The 22,739-nt window shown below is 42.5% G+C and overlaps 1 protein-coding gene across 1 annotated transcript in view; it reads left to right on the forward strand.

Annotated features, from left to right (window-relative positions):
* The first annotated feature begins 7,034 nt into the window (after positions 1-7,034).
* LOC148506843 (uncharacterized) overlaps positions 7,035-22,739 on the forward strand; it is a 79,039-nt gene continuing 63,334 nt past the window's right edge. Inside the window, exons 1-2 of the mRNA XM_088446089.1 lie at positions 7,035-7,077; positions 13,590-13,997. Coding sequence (XP_088302215.1) covers positions 7,035-7,077; positions 13,590-13,997 — 451 coding nt within the window. The remainder of the gene's footprint in view (positions 7,078-13,589; positions 13,998-22,739) is intronic.

The following is a 22,739-nucleotide window of genomic DNA, read 5'->3' on the forward strand; positions in this document are numbered from 1 at the left end:
TCTCTGTTTGAAAAATGAGAAAAGAGTCACATTAGAATCTACATATTGGCACAATAACATTTCAGAGTTGGTGACATCACAATATTTACCTGGGACAACATGAGGAGCAGCAAAGTCTGGCATGTCCGTATCCATGTTGGACATGCCAAACACCTCCACAGCCTGCACACACCCCTGTGCCAGCTCTTCTAAATCATTCAACTCCAATGACACAGGGGTGGGACCCCCACCTGTCCCCCTTGCATGCCTAGCCCTGTCCGCCATTTTTTGTTTCTGGTGATATTTAAAGTCGCTCCATCTGTGGGTGAAAAAGGAACCATTAATCTGGTTTTTTGGGGGGTTTTGGTTTTAGGGGGGACAAGTTTTTACTTACCGCCATTTGACATCCCGGGCTAGACGGACATAATCACCCACCCTATTGACAGCACTGGCTATCTCCTCCCACATTTTCCACTTCTGGCTTACGCCCATATTCCTGTCTGCCTGTGGCAGGATGTCCACACACTTCTGTACCAAAACCTCCATCTCCTTTCTTGTGAATTGTGGCTGCCTTTTTTTTTCCCCTGCTTTGCCCGGAATATTGGGCCCAGCAGCCTCTTCCATGTCATCCTCCTCACCTATTTGTTTAAACGTTGAGAAATTTAAGCTTGACAACTTTCACTATATTATGTTTCAAAATAATCCTTGTTCGGAAATACATGAAATACTTACCGGCAGACTCTTGGCCATTGTTTCCCTGGTCTGTAGCCATTTCTTATCTCCCAACAAGAAATACACCAGAATTTTTTTGTTGGCTCGTGACGTATTTATACATGCGCCCTTATTTTTCGTCAGCATCATTCATTGTGCGCTCCTATGATCCCTCCTTAATTTGTGCAGGAAAATAAACACTATTTATGGCTTGGGGCGTCTCGAGTCGAGGTGGCGGTTGTTGGTTGTTGGAGGTTACATTGGTCGGAGTGGATTGTTGGCGGGTTTTGGATTTGGCATTGTTTGGAGTGGTTTTTGGTTTGTCTTGTTTTTTTCCGTTCGCTTTTTTTGCTGTGGTTGTTTTTTATTTCGTGGTTTTTTTGGTAAGTTTTTGCCCGTCTTACTTTTGTTCACTTTGTGTCTCCTTCTTTTTGTGAAGTTTGACTTGTTAATTTCTTTTCAAATCTCCTTTGTTAGGTTTTTTTTGGCTCTGCCCCAACGACCTTTTTATCCGGTGACTTATATATCCTCTATTGGTAAGTTTATATTTTCCCTTGTTTATTAAATGGTCATGTTTTTTCTAACGCAACTTTGTTTGACCTTACACTTGTAAACTTTGGTTTTGTGATTCCGAAAATGTATGAACTAATTTGTTCATTTTTATCTGTGTATTTGTTGCCTTGTATTTGCGAATTAATTAGCGCATTTTTATCTGCGTATTTGTTGCCTTGTATTTGTGAATTAATTAGCGCATTTTTATCTGCGTATTTGTTGCCTTGTATTTGCGAATTAATTAGCGCATTTTTATCTGCGTATTTGTTGCCTTGTATTTGCGAATTAATTAGCGCATTTTTATCTGCGTATTTGTTGCCTTGTATTTGCGAATTAATTAGCGCATTTTTATCTGCGTATGTGTTGCCTTGTATTTGCGAATTAATTAGCGCATTTTTATCTGCTTATTTTGTACTGTGAAATTGGTTGAGATTTCCCTTTAGCAATTTTTTAAAACATTTGGGCCCAAATTGAGGTAGTCTGCGCACTGTCGTTTTGCTCTTTGCCCAAATGTGTGTTTCTCCCCTTTTCTGTTTTGTCTTGCACCCAATTTAGATTACTAAATGCCCACCCTAAATTGTTGCATTGTTTATTTGTTATTATTTATAGGTTGGTAAAATCATGACAATACCCCGGCATGTAAGCATCATTGGATTGTATCGTCAAGCTAAGTAATTTTTCAATTATTTTTGTGCAAAAAAACCTTTCATTCAATTCTTGCAATTTCAGGTTGATCTTGGTCGGATAGTTCTGGCCATGTTCCCGGAATCCAACCAACCTCAATCTCATCCCAGGCGTAGGCATCGTAGGCGTGCAAGGCCCCTGATATATCGAACACGTGTCACCCTTTTTGGAATGCCCGATGATGAGGTGTTAAGACGCTACCGTCTTCCGCCCTAAATCATCATAGACACTCTCTCATTAATAGAGAGTGATCTTGAGCGGCAAATTGACAGTCCAACAGCAATACCACCACTTACGCAATTTATGGCGGTGTTACATTTCTGTGCCTCAGGATCATTTCAAACAACGTTGGGAATAGTGGCGGGAATCTCACAATCCTCCTTTTCCCGGATCCTGAGGGCAGTGATGGAGGCCCTTTTCAAGCACCTCCATCAATTTATTTAAATGCCTTTGGATATGGGTGCCCTTAGTGTGGCCAAGGCCAATTTTTACCAAATAGCTGGCTTCCCACACATCATAGGGGTTGTGGATGGTACTCACATACCACTTCAGCCTCCAGCACGGCTGGAGGCCATATTTCGCAACCGGAAACACTATCACTCCCTGAATGTAATGGTGGTATGTGATGCCTCCCTCCAGATCCTGTCCCTGAATGCAAAATTACCCGGAAGTGCACATGACTCATTCGTCATCCGGCAATCAGGGATATGGCTCAAATTAAACAACCTACAAGCTAGTGATGCGTGGCTTCTGGGTAAGTGGAGACCTTTAGTAAATAACAATGTTAAGCTTGATACACAGTGATCCTGATGTTGTCACTTCTTTTTCACAGGAGACAGTGGCTACCCTTGCACGCCCTGGCTGCTCACTCCTTATTTGGCTCCCACACCAGGGCCACAAAGTAATTTTATTGCCACACTTATAGCCACCAGGCAAGTGGTGGAGCGCTGTATCGGCCTTTTAAAAGGCCGATTCAGATGCCTTCACCGCTCTGGTGGCGAGCTCATGTATTTGCCGGATATGGTTTCGAAAATTGTAGTCCTGTGTGGGATATTTCACAACATCGCCATAAGGAGTGGTGTCCCAATGCAGCCAGAGGATGCCTTGCCTGAGGATGGCCCCCCGAGGTTGGTCGGAGGTCAGTATGTGGGGGGGCCATACGCGATGATGTGGTGGCCAGATATTTTAGGTAATTATTGGCAACACAAAAGTTTTTAGACACAATGTGGTAAGGATTTTTGGAGAACATCTAATTAATTTGATTTTTGTTTCCCATCTTCTGTTTGATTTCATAATCTTTGGGACTCAAAGGATGACTACTTCCTGCTACCCAAAAAAAACCTTCAAGGGGACACATTGGATATATATTCTGGAACCCATATTGCAATGCAACATTTGTGGAATCATGTTGGCATGCTCCTTCGTCAACCAGTTCTTGATTTTTCATTTATTTTTTCATATGGTGTTTGATGGGTTGTATTTTTGGTTTTCACTGTGTGTATTGTTTGTGAGTCAACACTTTGTTTTTTTAGTTATGTTGTGAATAAATGTTTTGAGAGTGTAATTTTGGAAATGTTATTGCCCCTTACAAGCAAGTGTAACCAGATTCACCCACTTTAAAATTTATTAAGGGTTTATCCTGTAATGACGCAATTTGATCTAAATTTAAATATGCTTCCTGGGTCAAAACCAACACCAAAAGGAATTCTGTACAATCAGTAGGCTTTGTAATCTCGGCCTAAGCAGGTTGCCCCCCAAATTGGAACATGTAAAATGTAGTAATATATAAATTGTCACACACAAAAAAAGGCCAGGCAGATTGTTACTGTTAGGTATTTCATGTGCCTGTTTCCCTAAAAAATACAACACACAATCTTAGTGACATTAATTGCAAATACTTGCTGGAAGAGTCTACTTATGTCAGTGTAAACAATCTAAGATTTGGAGACAAGGAATGAGACAGAACGTTAAGTTTAAATTTTTAATGAATACAACTATTTTTTGTAAAAAAAAAAAAATTAGGGACGCAGGATCACAGACATATGGTCAAGGACCACCAGCAGCCCGATGACGTAGCCCCGCATCCTTTCTACGCATCCGGCTAAGTCCGCCAAACGCCTCTGTTCCTCTGTGGGTTAGAAAAGTGTGGGGCTTAATACATAATTAATGAAACCCCATAAAAAAACAAGCCAAACAAAGCTATCCAAAAATGACAATATTGTGACCCAAAGCACATTTAACCCAAAAAATCCAAGGACCCAAAAATGGACACCCAAAAAATTGCACCAAAAAACATCAGATTCTGACAGGTGGGATATGTGTATGGGGAAATAAGCAGTAAAAGGTAAAGACAAACAGAAATCTACACCAAATTCAGACAAACCAAAAAAAAAAAAAAGGCACAGACACAGGATTACATACAAACATTTAAAAAAAAAAAAAAGGCAAACATACCGTTCAAAATCACGCCCGGGCCAGAAGCAACTCCCTCGTCCTCCTCGGAGGTGCCAACATTCCCCAACGAGGAGGGAGGGGTGATTTGGGATTCAGGGGAGGGGGTAGTTACGAGAGGGGTGGTTGGAGGGGAGGGGGAATTGGGATGGAGGGGAAGGAGCCCCGACACATTTTCCACAGGGTCTGTGCAGGCTGGGGAGGAGGGGGAAATAAGGGAATTTTGGGGTGTGGAGGTTTGGCTGGGGGTTGGGGAGAGGGGCCGAGAGTGCCGTCTTTGACGGCGATGACGCCGTAGTCTTCGCTCTGCCCCTAAAAGATGGGAAACAAATTGTGGTTATTTTCGACCCTGACCTTGTTAAACGCTAATTTTTGACAACACAAATATGTAAACATGCCCATGCAGATATGAGTCCAAAGAATAAATAGGCCATACATGAAAACATGCACATGCAGATATGAGTACAAAGAATAAATAGGACATACATGAAAACATGCACATGCAGATATGAGTACAAAGAAGAAATAGGACATAGATGAAAACATGCACATGCAGATATGAGTACAAAGAAGAAATAGGACATACATGAAAACATGCACATGCAGATATGAGTACAAAGAATAAATAGGCCATACATGAAAACATGCACATGCAGATATGAGTACAAAGAATAAATAGGACATACATGAAAACATGACAATGCAGATATGAGTACAAAGAATAAATAGGTCATACATGAAAACATGCAAATGCAGATATGAGTACAAAGAATAAATAGGACATACATGAAAACATGCACATGCAGATATGAGTACAAAGAATAATAGGCCATACATGAAAACATGCACATGCAGATATGAGTACAAAGAATAAATAGGACATACATGAAAACATGCACATGCAGATAGGGCCACAAAGATAAACATGAAAACCACATTCACAAAAACTTACTTTCCGCGATGTGCATGCGAAAGCATGCCAGCAAGTGGGGCTTCCGCCGTTGCAGGTCGGACCACCTGCGCTCCAGCTGGCCAATCTGGCGGCATGAGCCGAAGGAACGCAGGCGGCCACGTACCTCCGCATATGCGGAACGCTTTTCCCTATTGATGATGGGGGGAGGCTGGCTGGTGATCCGCCTGTCCATCACCTCGGTTAACACCATCAGCTCGCGCCTGGTGAATGCCGAGGCTCTCATGATGGCAATGGTGTCTTTTATAAAAATCATTTTTAATAAAGACCCGAAAATAAATTTGATTGGCTAATGTATTTGGGTAATTAACAGGACAAATTCTATTGGTTAGTGTATGAGTCATGTGTTCGACAGGGCCACAAATCTTTTGCGACTTAGGATAGGCTTGATGCAGTGACATGCGTAAGCAAATTTAAATAAAGAAATGAACCCAGTAAAATATGCGTGGTTAAAAACAAAGAAAACAAATGTTTAATTGGCTCAAACATGTATTTTGACAACTAAAAGCGAATATTTAAGCCATACGTATTCTGCGGGTAAACACAAACACGGACAAGAGTAAAGTTTATTGCATTGCCAAAAAAAAAAAACGACCAATTAAGATAATTGATATATTGATTGCATGATACGATTGAGGGAGGTAGGCAGAATAAAGGAGCAGGTAATCGGAATCTGACAGGCCCACTTCCGGTTTGTACTTGTGCGTACTTGTTCCCTGCAAGCCACATTGGGGATGTACGCTCGGTATTTGGCACACTCGTTTATTAGAGGAGGGGTTGGTAGAGTTTGGGGAGGATGTTTAGATGCGTTCGAAATTACGAGCGAGTGCTTGAATTAACATATTTCTGTACGTACGCCGAACGTACGAACGGCCACTTGCGTCCGGATCTGAATGAGGGCCATAGTTCATGGATTGATCAATGTATTTAAGCCAATGCTTATAATGTTTAAATAATTACTTTCATTAAGGCCTTTGAGTGTAATTGTTTTCAGGAAGAAAATCCTATTAGCCTGCAATTTCTTCCGCAGAAAGTCGTTATCACCTCCCTCTTTGGTTTTGGTTCATGAATGACAACCCGCAGTTTTCGGGAACGTAAAGCTAACCATCGTTGCTCTATTCATCAAGCATTGTCCTCTGGGGCTACTGAAAATCCAGTCACAAAGCACGTTCTGCCATGTGGACACCAGCCGACTAGTCTATCATCAGTATCAGTTATACACATTACAGTGCTTGGAGTATCTACACTTTATACTTTTTAATAACATTGCCGGTATAAAATTTTATTGGTAGTGGCCCCAACAAGTTTGTTGCCCTGAAGTCCCCACAATCCTTAATCCGTCCATGGCTGGGAGACACATGCGGGGACAGGCCTTGGGTCTTAGGTGTCTAAGATTCTTAAAGTGATATAAAGACAAAGCTGATCGGTCTTAGATAAATATTGTGCTGTCGCGTTTGTCTATCTAATATAAATGCTCGGTTACAAGCTGCAGTAACAACTCAAAATTAAACAATTTTTTCTTACTCCAGCTGCCGTACAGTATGTCACTGTGGTCACATTTGTAATTAAAGAAAGAAGAACTAGTCAGGAGAACGATCTGACCACAGATACGGATGTCCAGGAAATAAGTTTTAGTTTATTACACCTCAGAAATACAGAATCTGTCAGTAGCTTCATTTGCCCAAACATGGAAGTCACCGACCTCCTTCTGCTGTTACTCTCTATCCAAGGTCAGTGATTACTTATGTTTTATATAGAATATCCTACTTTATTTCCAGGTACAGCCATAGAGAGAGTAAATCAGGCTGTAGTACTCGGAGATGTATCATGTAGTTACTGTGTGAGCTGCTGCTTCCATCCTCCTCTGTCCTAAACTATCAGCTCAGATCCAATGGCCCAATATAAAATCTAGTTATAGTGTCTAATGAGTCATTGCAAGAAATATTTTTATTAATTATATGAGTTATTCTAAATTATTCACATACCTTATGTGTCTCCTGAGCCTTTACATGTAATTTAGACTTTAAATAGTTTTTATTAAATGTATTCAGAGATAACTATCCAATATACAGTAGTTTGAGGAATTAGTTTGAGAAAACTGCTGCTCTGTCTCAAATGCTGAGTACACACTGGCCAGTGTGTACAGACGATATGTCTGTGAACAATGTCTGTCACAGACATATCGCATTGGCTGTGCTGCACAGCCAATGAATGGATATGTCTGCAGACACATCTGTCCATCAGCAAGTATGTACGGGCAATCAGTCGATTGCCTATACACAGGGGTGCACAGAAAGGGGGGAGCTGAAAGTGGGTACTACTTACCCGAGTCTGGCACAGCTCCTCATCCAGAGTGTGTGCTGGGCTGCACGGGGAGAGTATTCGAGGTTGCTAAAGCAGCAGCCCGAGCAGTCTCCTATGCCAAAGGTAGGAGCGATCATGCTGATTGAGCAACCCCATTGGCTGTGTGCCAGGCTGAGAGCCTCCCCAGTGAGCAGCGCTGCGTCGTAGATGTGTTGTTTTTTTCTCGAAGGGGGCGTGGCCATGCCTCCCTTGATTAGGTCACACCCCCTACCCGCCCCCAGTGTGGCCCGAGCTGCTGCAGCATGCAGATGATGATAAAGGGATAAGTAATGTCGTGTTGGGTATATAGGGGTCAGTGATGTGGTGTGGGGTATAAAGGGGTCAGTAATGTAGTGTTGGGTATAAAGGGGTCAGAATGTACTGTGGAGTATATAGGGGTCAGTTATGTAGTATTGAGTATATAGGGTTAATAAAGTAGTGCAGGGTATATAGGGGTCAGTAATGTAGTATGGGGTATAAATGGGTCAGTTATCTAGTGTTTGGTATAAAGGGGTCAGTAATGTAATGTTGGGTATGTAGTGGTCAGGATTGTAGTGTTGGGTATGTAGGGGTCAGTAATGTAGTGTGGGATATATAGGGGTCAGTAATGTAGTGTTGGGTATAAAGGGGTCAGTGATTTAGTGTGGGATATATAGGGGTCAGTAATGTAGTGTAGGTTATAGAGGAGTCAGTGATGTAGTGTAGGGTAAAAAGGGGTCAGTAATGTAGTGTAGGGTATAGAGGGGTCAGTAATGTAGTGTAGGGTATAGAGGAGTCAGTAATGTAGTGCAGGGTATAGAAGGATCAGTAATGTAGTGTAGGGTATAGATGGGTCAGTAATATAGTGTATGGTATAGAGGGGTCTCTAATGTTGTGTAGAGTATAGAGGTGTCTGTAATGTAGTATAGGGTATAGAGGGGTCAGTAATGTAGTATAGGGTATAGATGGGTCAGTAATGTAGTGTAGGGTATAGAGGGGTCAGTAATGTGGTGTAGGGTATAGAGGGGTCAGTAATGTAGTGTAGGGTATAGAGGGGTCAGTAATGTAGTGTAGTATATAGAGGGGTCAGTAATATAGTGTATGGTATAGAGGGGTCAGTAATGTAGTGTAGGGTATAGTGGGGTCAGTAATGTAGTGTTGGGTATAAAGTGGTCAGTAATGTAGTGTAGGGTATAGAGAGGTTTGTAAAAATTATAATCCCAAGTATTTAGTAGACTAAGAAATTAATTTACATTGATATTATTAAACCATAGCAACAATATTAATTTCACTAGAGTAATATAATATATAAAATATATTACCAACTAAATAAACACAACCAAACTTTGCATGGTCCTGAAGGAAATAATTCTCCTCATTAGCGGACACATGGGCCTGATCCTGTCTCACATACTGTGTCGATGTCATATATAGTGCAGCTATATTGTTATTCCTGCACATGCATGTTGCACCAGTCTAAAGGCCCCCATACATCAGAGATTGATTGCAGCAATCGTGCAATTTGCAATCGATTGTGTATAAAAATCTTTCCTTTTTCAATCGATTGCAGTTTGCAGAATTGCCACAAGTGATTGAAAAAGGGAAATATTTTTATACACAATCGATTGCAAATTGCACGATTGCTGCAATCAAACTCTGATGTATTGGGGCCTTTAGTTGCAATTCAGATGCATGCACACAGAAGTGAATTTAAAATGCATTGCAAGTTCCTCGGTGGTGGCTGGGAGACATCAGTAGTAGGAAAAGTAATGGAATCAATATTAAAAGAAAGTTGTAGAACATCTCAAATCCAACAATTTATAGAATCCCAAACAGCATGGGTTTACCAGGGGGAGATCTTGCCAAACAAATCTTATTGACATTTTTTAATTGCGTGATTTAAGCCGCATATACACAAGATGATTTTTATGAATGATAATTATAATATTTAATTATATAATATAAATAATTATATATAATAATGGGTCATTAATAATATCTTTTGTCATCCGTACATGCCGGCCAATCTAACAATATAGTCAAGAATTGCCTGTTCAGAGATGTGGCAGGATGACAGCACTTAAAGATATCTATCAGTGTGTACACCCTATATCATTTGTCCTACACTACAGAAAGTTCAAGGGAATTTGTCACCAATATTATTCATACAGCACATCGTCCCGTGTGTAAAAGATTAAGTGGGCGGGGGCGTAGATGTAGATTATCTAGACTTTATTTATGCTTTTGACACAGTATGCTTTTGACACAGTACCTCATCGCAGACTGAAAACTTGAGATTGGATTCCAAGGGGTAAACCGTGTCTGGTTGAGATTGGCAGAGTATAAACTCGATTAGCATAGCAGAAACTCGGGTGATTTTTGCCTGCTAAAACTCTCAAATGTACTAAGACATGCAATTTGCTGAAACCGTGTTTTCTGATGGTGTATGTGATCGAGATATCTCTGCCATGTTCCCTGAGTCTAACCACGGTCAAACTCACTCGAAGAAGCAGCATGCACAGATAGTGAGATAGGTGCAGACTGCTTCTGTGTTTAAAAAAGAAATGAGTTGATGTGAAAAAAAAAGATGTAGGGTTCCCCCCCCCAAAAGCATAACCAGTCCCAGGCTCCTTAGCCAGTCCCGGTTCTAAAAATATGGTGGGAAAAAACAAGTAGGGTTTCCTTATATTCTAGGAACCAGCACTGGGCTCCAAGAACCAGTCCTGGTTTTAAAAACTAGGGGGAAAAAATGCGTGTGGTGCCCCCTATTTGTAAAACTAGCACCGGACTCAAATCTAGCCAGGGTATAATGCCACAGCCAGGGTACCCTTTCACTGGGTCTCCCCAGCCAAAGCAATAACACCCCAAGCTATTCAGCCCAACTGGTAGCCCAGTGCTGGTTCCTAAAATATGGGGGAACTCTCTTTTCCCCATATTTTTAGAACCAGGACTGGCTCAGGAGCCTGGTGATGATTATGCTTTTGGGGGGGAACCCTAAGTCATTTTTTTATTTACATTAACCCTTTTAGATAGTAATTAGAGGAAGAAACAAACAGATCACATTGATCTGTGTGTGTTTCTGCCAAACTCACAGCTCAGTCTATTTGAAATTTCTATTTAAGTCCAAGTTTGCTACAATTACACATGTAATTATAATCATGATTCTTGGTAAATTCCTGAGTTGTATATTTTGCATGGAAAGTACTTGAGAGTTTGGACAATGGTGTATTAAATTGTCCCATCTCTCTCCTCCCTTTTGCCTTCAAGCTCCTTGAACGTGTTGTTTACAACCACCTTACCACCTTTCTTTCCTCCCACTCCCTCCTTGATCCTTTTCAGTCTGGCTTCCGTTCTCTCCATTCCACTGAAACTGCCCTCACAAAAGTCAGCAATGACATCCTTGCTGCCAAATCCAAGGGCTACTATTCTCTGCTTATTCTCCTTGACCGCTCTGTTGCCTTCAAAACTGTTGACCACCCTCTTCTGCTGCAAATCCTTCACTCCCTTGGTTTAAGTGACACTGCTCTCTGCTGGCTGTCATCCTACCTCTCAGACCAGTCCTTCTCTGTCTCTTCTCATGACTCCTCTTCCCCACCACAGCCTCTTATAGTAGGTGTTCCCCAAGGTTCCATTCTTGGACCTCTACTATTCTCCCTCTATATGTTCTCTCTAGGTGAATTCATCAGCTCTTTTGACCTCCATTATCATCTCTATGCTGATGATACTCAGATCTACCTTTCCTCCCATGAACTCTCCCCCTCTCTCCTCACTCATATCTCCAACTGTCTCTCTGCTATGTCTTCCTGGATGTCCCAGTGATTTCTTAAACTTAATATGTCTAAGACTGAGCTGATCATTTTCCCATGCTCCAACATAACCTCACTTCCCACTAAATCTTTAACAATTGATGGCACAACTATCTCTTCTAGCCCCAAAGTGCGCTGTCTTGGAGTTATCCTGGACTCCTCCCTCTCCTACAAACCACATATCCAGAGCCTCTCACAGTCCTGTCATTTCCATCTCAAAAATATTTCCAAGATTAGACCCTTTCTCACCCAGGATGCCACCAAAACCCTCATACACTCACTGGTCATATCCAGATTTGACTACTGTAACCTTCTTCTGTCTGGCCTCCCCAACTCCCATCCCTCTCCTCTCCAATCTGTCCTCAATGCTGCTGCTCGACTCATCTTCCTCTCCAAACACTCTACATCTGCCTCCCCTCTCCTACAAGCCCTCCACTGGCTCCCCTTCCCTTTTAGAACCCAATTCAGGGTTCTCACACTTGCTTACAAAGCCCTCACCCATTCCTCTCCCATTTACATCTCTGATCTCATCTCCCTCCACTCTCCTGTCCGCCCCCTTCGCTCGACATAGCACGCCGCCTTTCATGCCAACTGATTACTTCCTCCCACTCCCGCCTCAAAGATTTTGCCCATGCTGCTCCCGACCTTTGGAACTCTCTCCCTCTCCCTAGCAGACTCTCCTCTTCTTTACAATCTCTCGAATACTGTGTTCAGTTCTGGAGGCCACATCTCCAGAAGGATACATTAGAGACTGTACAAAGAAGGGCAACTAAAATGGTGCAAGGTCTACACCACAAAATGTACCAGGAAAGACTTTAAGGGGGGGCATGGTAGAAATGTTCAACTATACAGTATAAAGGGTTTTAACAAGGTAAAGAAAGGAGACATTCTTCAAAGACACAGAATTATTAAAACAAGAGGACATGTTCTAAAGCTGGAGGGTGGTAGGTTTAGGGGAAATTTGAGGAAAAATTACTTCATAGAAAGGATAGTAGATAAGTGGAATAGCCTCCCTTCAGAGGTGGTAGAGGCCGACAGTAGAACAATGTAAACATGCATGGGATAGGCATAAAAATATCCTTACAAAAAACTAAGGATCACATAGGGTTGAGATTACCAAAAGGTAAAAAAGGGCAGACTAGATGGGCCAAGTGATTCTTATCTGCCGTCAAATTCCATGTTTCTATTCAGAAGCACAGAGATGAGCTTCTTATTGATGTATTATGGAAGAGTCACAGGCCCGTTGCTGAAGTGGTTGCAGAATGGGTGATTATTTGCCATTGTGCATGGGGGAAGTCTCACTGCGCACACGTCTTGATCGTTTTGCTATTAGGCACGCACTTAGGAAAAATTTGCAAATTTAATGTCATGTGGTCAGCATTTCAGGGAGGTATCTATGGAGTGGTTAGGTGAACGCCGGCATGTCTGACCATTAAAACACCATTCCATGGGCGAGCCTAAATTAGCCATTGTGATTGCAGCACGAGACCTCTCTGCGTATGAGAAGGACTGCGGTCAAAGCTGCCACGATGGCCTCATGGCTGTCTGATCTGTGATGTTACCAATCTCTATGCAGGTATGCGACATGGGACGCAGATGAGAAGGCAGCAGTGGGCGTCCCTAGGTCAGGGGAAGCATTTCATCTATTAGCAGTATTTGCAGCTGCATTCCATGTGAAATCGCAGCTAAGATCGCATTAACGTCCTCTGCTAAATCAGGCCCACGGATGCTTAAACACTCAGTTAAGAGGCCAAACTCTCAGGGAGCATCTGCACCTGCCCAGGGGCTGGTCCAAGTTTCAAAGATGAAACCAATGGCAGCAAATATGGATGCACTCAGCATGATTACAGTGTCTGCATACACTGATAGTGGGCATCACAGACCTGCACATTCATACGTATTAATGTATACCAGGGAAGGGCTTTGTACCGGCACTAGCAAAAAGTCGCAGCTGGACGACCACCAAAAGTCACAGACAAGGAGGCTGCAGTGTCCAAGAATCAGCCCCATAGTGTAGTAATACTAATAAGTGATACAAATAAAAAGTTTAAAAGTTGTGATGTAAACATTTTTTTGCCATTTTTAGAAACTAAAATAATTCTTTCTCCCTCTAGGAGGCGCCTACTGTGACCCGGATAAAGCATATTGCATAGAGCAACCAGGAACAATAATGGTGGAGGAAGGGGGATCAGTGACTCTTCCATGCACCTTCAGTTATCCCAAGCACTGGGACAGCTCCACAGAGGTCAGAGTGTACTGGAGACAGGGAAACAGCAGCCCCTGTGGTAATGGAGAGTTCATTTACAATCACACAGAAGGCTGGACACATAATAACTACAGAGGACGGATCTCATTGGTAGGAAACCCCAAGGAACAGAGGACAGCAACTATCAGAATCCAGGACCTGAGGAGGACAGATGGTCCCTTGTTCTGCTGCCGGGTCCAGATAAAAAATAACAGAAGAATCCCAGATACAGCACAACAATGGCAAAATCATCCAGGAACATTTATATACTTCAAAGGTAAAACACTCTGGATCCCGTTTAACAACGATACATAAACCTTAGCACTCACTAAAGGGGTTATGTCATGCTATCAGTATTTAACAAACAACTGTAATCTGAGATTACCACTGTTTTTGTCTGCATCACTGTCACCATCTTTAGATGGCGAGAGCAATAAAGTCTCTATTGCCGGCAATGGTGACCTGGCAGCAGTCGTTCTGGCATTTATCAAAGCCTTTTAGACAATGCTGGGTCCCCATCAGGTTAAACAGTCATGTACATGCACAGACTGACAGTCATGCATGATGGAGGAGCCCATCACTGGCAGCAATAGGCTGCCAGCAGCTAACAGAGGACCCTGCTGACAAGAAGCATTGTTCCTGGACCTCGCAGGTGAGATAAGTAATGTTTAATACCAGTGGCATATTCATTTGTATTACTGCAATACTAAACAAAATATGCCACTGGTGTCTAAGATCGTTGTTGAATGGGGCTATGTATATGTTACTGTGTCACCCTGCAGGCGAGGGACAGACTCATAGCTCCCTTCTATCTGTGTCAGCCGGAATGCGATTGAAATACCAGTGGCTGTTAAACCGCCAGTTCAAATCCAGACAGTACCATTACCCTCCCATATCCCCTCCCATAACCCTAACCCTCCCGTAGTGGTGCCTAACCTTAACTTCCCCCCTAGTGCCTAACTGTAACCTCCTCCCGGGCTGCCTAACCCTAACATCCCCTTATATCTCCCTAAACCTAACCCTCCTGGGGGAGTGGCTAACCTTAACTTCTCCCTGGGTGTGCCTAACCCTAACTTCTCCCTGGGGGTGCCTAACCCTAACTTCTCCCTGGGGGTGCCTAACCCTAATCTCCCCCAGCCAAACCTATCTCTAAGCCTGCTAGACTCCCTAATCCTAACCCTTCCCCCAGCGGCTAATGCTAAGGGCACCCCAGACTTACCTTCATTCGGGATGGTGTCCTCAGCGTTCTGCCATTGGTATTGTGATAGGTGTCAATTTTTCAATGCCTGTCATAAATTCCTTCTGTCTGTGTCACTGTGTCACCCTGCAGGGGGAGGGACAGGCTCATAGCTCCCTTCTGTCTGTGTCACCCTGCAGGGGGAGGGACAGGCTCATAGCTCCCATCTGTCTGTGTCACCCTGCAGGGAGAGGGACAGGCTCATAGCTCCCTTCTGTCTGTGTCACTGTGTCACCCTGCAGGGGGAGGGACAGGCTCATAGCTCCCTTCTGTCTGTGTCACTGTGTCACCCTGCAGGGGGAGGGACAGGCTCATAGCTCCCTTCTGTCTGTGTCACTGTGTCACCCTGCAGGGGGAGGGACACGCTCATAGCTCCCTTCTGGCTGTGTCACCCTGCAGGGGGAGGGACAGGCTCATAGCTCCCTTCTGTCTGTGTCACTGTGTCACCCTGCAGGGGGAGGGACAGGCTCATAGCTCCCTTCTGGCTGTGTCACTGTGTTACCCTGCAGGGGAGGGACAGTCTCATAGCTCCCTTCTGGCTGTGTCACTGTGTCACCCTGCAGGGGGAGGGACAGGCTCATAGCTCCCTTCTGTCTGTGTCACTGTGTCACCCTGCAGGGGGAGGGACAGGCTTATAGCTCCCTTCTGTCTGTGTCACTGTGTCACCCTGCAGGGGGATGGACAGGTTCATAGCTCCCTTCTGACTATGTCAACCTGCAGAGGAGAAACAGGCTGTTTTTATAAATTCTATATTATTTTATTAATTTTCCTATTTCAAAAGACTAAGTCAAATTCAATTATTTCAGACAACATATACAGAAGAATACATACACATTGCACATCATAGGTGTTAACGGTACACTCTATACAGTTTTGTACCTAAACACAGGAACAGATCAAGGCAAAGCAAAAACACAAAAGAAAACAAAAAAATTATATATATATTTTATTTTTATTTATTTTTTGCTTCCCCCCTGCACCCCTCAACTAATTCAAACTAAGGCCCTCATTCAGAGCCACTCGCTATTTGCGGTCGTTCGTTCTAAAACAAGTTGTGGCTATTCAAATGAACCGTTCGCTGTTTGCGGTCTGTTCACGCCTCTAGGTCTGAACGAGCGAACAAAACTTGCGTTCGTTTTTTTCCTACGTCATGTCCGCTATTTATTAGATTAATCGAGTACATCAACCAGGGTATGAACTGCTCGCTATTCTTGGGGCTGGTGTTTGCTACCTCAATTTTGCGAGCAGTTCTGGCTCTAAAATAACCCAGTGACGTGGTCAACGACGCTGCTGTTTTAAATATGCACACCCATAAAACGCCCATTTTGACCTTTAAGCACGCCTGCGATCGGATCTCCACACCCCGTTTTCAAGCACCTTCCCCTGTTACCACCCACATACGCCTCTTTCTGTCACTCAAATTATCAGGCACTCGCTATTTTGCGAGCACATGAATTTTGGCCGCACTGAGTGGTTCGCGCATGCGTATTACGATCCGTACGCATGCGCAGTTGGGCAAACATCGCTCGGAGCGAACGAGCAGCGACTTGCGTCCGGCTCTGAATCAGGGCCTAACTACAATATGGACACAGTAGAGATGAATCTAACTCAGAAATTTGAAAAATATTTTCAATGAATCCATTTATGCCAGATTTGATCAACCTTGGATTCCGCTTGCCTGACTAAATATGAATACTCATGGGCCTGGATGGTTTTAACTAATGATATCCATTGTTTAAACACTGGACCTTCCTGGGCCATTCACATATGGGCTATACATACTTTAACTAGGCTGCATAGATTCACAATATATTGTTTAGTGTGTCTATTCTGCCCTTTTTCATCAACTATGCCCAGTAAACAAACATTTGCTGAAAAAACAGCCCCAGATCTCCAGTATCTGATATAGCCCCTAAAACTTGAGTCCAGAAATGTAGAACCTGTGGACAGTCCGATACCAAAAGCAAGAAAATACATTCATCGGCCCTACATTTTGACCTCTTAGAAATTGTCTTACCACCAAATTTATGTAAACATTGTCATGTTCAGGCTATTGTGATTCTCTGCTGAGGTATTAGAAGATGTGGACTCAGGTTGGTAAAGGAACATGAAGCGAGAAGCCTGGATAAATTGCTTCCTCTTCCAAAAGTACTGGATGTTAGCTAGACCTGACTAAAGGCACGGAGTCTAACTTACTGGCAAGTGTTCACCAGTGACCCCTCCAAGCGGGATTTGGGTTTAAGCTGCACCCTGCAAGCAGGTCATGTCCCTATGGTCAGGTATCCAGTGCAAGTGGGAAAAGGAAGAACAGTATTACAGGGAAAGCACAGAAGAAAGATACAGGAAATTTGTACTGGGGTGATGTACTGAGTTCACAATATGTTGATCCAGATGCAAGGCTGGCACAGGAGACTAGTACTTGGAGATTGTACTTGGATGATGTACTAAGTACACATACTGTGGCTTCTTATAAAAAGCTCGAACAGCTGCAGAGCATGGGCATCAAATGCCATGATCAATGCTCGTTCTTCAGGTCTGTTCCCCTTCCAGGCAATGAGATACTGAAGATGATTCGATCGGTGCCCAGAGTCAAGGATCTTCTCAAATTCAAATTTGACTCCCAAATGAGTATGAAGCTGAGGACCTTTGGGTGGAGAACACCTTAGTTGATTAAGAGAAACATGAAATGTTTTGGAAATTTTCAACTGAGGAAGTAGCTCCAGTTTATACACCACTGGATTGATAATTTTAAGAATACAATATGATCCAATGAAGCGTGGAGCAAATCTCATGCTTGGAACCTTCAGTCGAATGTTCTTAGTTGACAGCCACACACTATCTCCAAGTCTTCAGAAGCTGAATGGCAAGATGTTTTCGATCTGCAAACTTTTTGTATTTACTAGAAGCTTTAAAAGACGATGCTTTTCCATGTATCAAACAATAATTTCACAAGTTCAATGACAGCAGGTACTTCCATGGGAGGTAAATCTTTGAACTCTGGAACATGCAGATGTCTTCCATATACTGCAAAAAATGGAGTAGAAATTGAAGAAGAGTGATATCTAAAATTGTGGGCAAACTCTGTCCACAGCAATAAATCAACCCAGTCAACGAAAAGTCTAAGAAATGTTTCCAATTCCTGATTCACCCTCTCAGTTTGGCCACTTGTCTGCGGGAGGAAAGCTTCAGTTTAATTCCACAAGAAGCACATAAAAGCCTCCAGAATTTTGCCACAAATTGCACATCTTGATCTGACAATATATCCTTGGGTAGACCATGTATACGGAAGATGTCATGAATAAACATTTTGGCCAACTGTAGAGCAGAAGGAAGCACCACCAAGGGAATAAAATGGGCCATTTTTGAAACTTGGTCCACTACCATCCAGTTAGCATTATATCCCTTAGAGGGACCATCAACAGATGAGTCCAAGGGAAAGGCAAAGGACCAACAACTTTGTTGCAAGTGGATTTTTGCTGGGCACACTTGGCATAGGAAGCAATACAATTCAGGATGTCTTCCTTCATAGTGGGCCACCAGTAGGAGCGCTGTAAAACTTAAAAGTTTTGAGGATGCCCAAGTGACCAGCAAATAAGGAGGCATGAGCCCAAGTTAATAGGTTCTTAGGCAACTGAGGTGCCACAAAGATCTTGCCAGGAGGAGGAGACAGCAACTTGGTGTGAGAAAAGACAAGAGGACCTAGAATAGGACAAACTTGAGGTTGTTCTTCTTCTTCCTGTGGAGGTAGAAAGGACTGGGAGAGTGCACCAGCCTTTTTATTTTGTATGCCAGGTCGAAATTGAACTTTAAAATCAACCTTAAAAAAAGAGACCAGAGAGCTTGTCTGGCATTCAAACGATGAGCTGTCTTGAGATAAAGAGGATTCTTATGATCAGTGATGATTGTAATAGGAAATTTAGCAACTTCCAAAAGGTGTCTTCACTCCTCTAGTGCCACTCTCATAGCCAACAATTCTTGATCCACTATTGCATAATTCTTATCAGCCAGCAGTGGCGTAACTAAGATATTTGGAGTCCAGGACAAGATGAAAAATGGAGCCCCACCCCTCCTAGGTGCACGTGCCAAAAGCTTGCAAGCCTAAAAATTGGTGTGGTCATATGCCACAAGGGGGGTGGTCATTGAAAAATGGGGCGTGTCAACATGACACACATCCCTTTCTCATCACTCTGGGAACATTCCTTTCCATTACATATGCACCTTAATTCCCTGAATAATAGTGCCCCTCCTACAATGCCCACTGCAGTTGTGCCCCTTATGCAATGTCCCCAGTAGCAGTGCCCCATGTAGTAGTGCCCTTTAACTTAGATGAGGTACTAAGCACACACACTGTGGCTCCAGACGCAGAACTGGCACAGGAGATGACTCTAGGAGATTGTAGTCAGAAGACGTACTGAGCAGACACCATGGATAAACACTAAGAACAAGTCACTAGAAGGAACAGAGCTTGGAACCTGGAATGCTGCAAAAGCAAGTATTCACTGGAACTACAGTAACAATGTTATACAGGAAACTTCCTGTTGTCCAGAGCCTGGCTAAATACCCTAAGGTAGCAGTCTATTGGAAGATAGTGTCTGCTGACAGGAAACAATGCTACCATTTGGTAAAGGTAATCAGGTGATATAGACTATCATGGCTTCATCCATGACGGTAACCGCAGGAACCATATCGCAGAGTGATCACATGGATATCCTAGCCAACCCCAGGTGTAATCCTCAGATTTGCGAGGTGAGTAATGGCTGATCCTAGACCGAAACCTAACAAACGTATTGGAGTAATATTAACTACAGTATGCAATATAAACAGTTGTATTTGTTGAAAACTAATGGAAACCATAGATACCTGTGGGCAATTCAATGCTAGTGTCCATTCATCCTTGCATAGGGCCCCTATATCATTCTCCCATTTAGTTTTAAGATCTAATAACTCCTTTGAATGATAAGCATCCAGCAATTAAGAATACCATTTGGATAAATATCTACATGAGTCAGAAGTCATTATATGCTTTTTTAAAGAGGAGTCAATAATAATTACTGGGGGACCCCCTGAAAATTGAGCAGACAAGGCATGCCTTAACTAAAAAAAATAGGCAGTGGGAATGCTAAATTCTCATTGTAACTGGGAGAATGATTTGCAGACCCCTGAAGAGAATGGTTGACCAACTGAGACCACTCCCCACTTACTCCAAACCTCATGGACTTGAATTCCCTTTAATTCAGGCAACATATTGGACTGCTAAAGAGATGTACTTAGATCTAAGTCTCTCTCACCCAACAGCTTCCGAGCATATTCCCAAACTCGAGTCTCCTGGGAAATAAGAGTAATGTTATTTTGAAACGCCTTACCACTTGGGTAGCATAATAATACATATAAATAAAAAAAGTGCTTACCCCAATCAAGGAATCAGATGACAACCTCCCAAGTAACAAACTAAAAAAATGTATATACTGTGCTTAGGTATCCCTGCTGAGACACTAATACAGTCACATACAGAAATTTCTCTAAATTTTATTAATACAATAACCACATTAATATCAATCAAAAAATTAATTGCACATAAACCATAATAAAAAACTAAAAAGCAGACAGTATATTCTATTTCTAGGAACAAGAAGATATTTTATGAAAAATAGTTAGAAAGAGTTGATCAGACTGTGGTCCATATTCAATTTGAGGTGAAAAGCCAGAATCGGCGAAAAAGTTTCACAGATGATGTCACTTCGCCAGGCGGAAAAGTATTGCCGTATTCAATTTGAAAGAGGTGGATAGTCAATTGCAATGTAATAGGCGGAAAAGTTTTGCCTATGAATAGCAGGCGGAAAAAAGTGCAGAATTGGAGTTTTGGGGTGCAACATTGCGGGAACCCCTGTGCAGCCTTCAGACAGTGCCCCAAAGAAAAAAAAGAGTTAAGAACATCCCAAAAAAATCACTTTCATTTTGGGGGCGAAAAAAAAAATGTTGCGGGACAAAGTTAAAAACTAGCGAACTAGACTCTGGGGGGGGTCCCCAAGTATGCCCCAGGTGTTTTTTTCATTGCAGGTGCTTGCGGTAAGTGGATTTTTCATGATTTTTTTAACTTAACTTTAGCAACTTTAAAATATGCTGGCCCCCATTTTCAAGTACCCCAAATTTGCTGGGATAAGTTATTTTCTGCAAAAAAATCTCCTGAATACTATTCTGCATCACGTACACAAAAATGCTATTTAGCAGCTATTGAGCATGTTTAAAAACACCAAATACCTTCAGCAAGCCAAATCTGGGGGTACCATAGTGAACCCCCATGTCAGAGCATCTTTTGGGGGGTGTCAGGCTGATTTCCCCAAATTTGACAGTACTTTCCGCCTGTTCAAGTTCGCCGGGTCCTGTTTTCGCATACTTTCAAATTGAATACGGGGATATGCGGGCACGTGCACAATACTTTTCCAATTGCAAAACATGCGAAGTAGGCGAAAAGTCCGGGAGGCAAAAAAGAATCGCGGGTCCGCTCAAATTGAATACGGCTCTGTATTGGTAAAAAATTTAGCTTTCTTAAAAAAAGGGGAAAGTATCCACAGCCTGAAATGTCCAAAATGAGTCAAAAACCCAAATATTGCAGTTCCTATTATCACATCTGTGTACTCAGGCAAAGGAGAAAAATTATAAACTTATTAATCTAGAAAAATGCTGTTTTATATGTCCAGTGCTATTGTCATATGTAATCCAAAACAGCAGCTCAGCTCTCCAGAAAGCATATAGCAAAAAGTGTATACGTTCCACTTCAGAAAGATAGCGTGCATTTACACGCTAATCACACAATCAATGTGAGATGATGTCAGTTATACATACTGTTGATTTTAAAATGAACCTCTATATACCCCTGCCTATACCTTCTTAAATCCTTCCTATAAACCTCTAAGAATAACGCTAATTTGCGTACGCAGTCTGACCGTAAATAAAGACAGGAGTGGAATATGTGGTTCCAACGCACAAGTATTATTCAGGTAAAAGTACAGTCAGTTACACGCTATGATCTGTTTACAATAAGCGCAAATAAATACAATGAGAGAGACAGAGAGAGAGACAGAGAGAGAGAGAGAGAGACAAAGAGAGAGACAGAGAGACACAGAGAGAGAGAGAGAGACAAAGAGAGAGAAAGAGAGAGAGACACACTTTAGGTGCAAAAGGAAATTATACAGACCCCAAGTAACAGTATACATACGCTGCGCCTCTGGACCCAGAGATAGACCTCAGACTAGAGGCCCTCAATTCATACAACCTTCAGCATGGACTAGAAAACCAGTATTCAGGCACATGTTTTATACCCTTCAGACTAAAAAAAGGACAATGGGGAAGTTTCTTGCTGATGTCATTGGTCCCAGAGGAGAAGCATATGTTACAGCACATTTAACAGGCTGTTTCAAATAGACTCCCCCTGCCTCTAACAGCAGGGGAATCTTTCTAGTAACACCTTCTGTACATTCCAACAGTTTAAACATTTAGTTGCTTGTAAGTTCTGCGATCCGTAACTTGAGTTTGCATGATGCGATCTCTCCACCGATAACACCGGGATGCTGTAAAAAGCGTATGCATCAGAACAAGACCAAACATAACTTGCTTATCATGTATAATACCTTAGTTATCAAAAACCTTTATTTCTCAGCATTTAAACTAACTTAACCAACTTGAATCATACATTTGATGCTTATTGAACCTTATGAGTGAATATGAATTGTGTGGGTGTTCAGGGTTTGGTATAAGGACGCTAGTTAACTTGGAACAGATGCG

Source organism: Taudactylus pleione, unplaced genomic scaffold (genome assembly GCF_031769625.1).
Source record: "Taudactylus pleione unplaced genomic scaffold, aTauple2 ptg000393l, whole genome shotgun sequence".
Classification (NCBI taxonomy): Eukaryota; Metazoa; Chordata; class Amphibia; order Anura; family Myobatrachidae; genus Taudactylus; species Taudactylus pleione.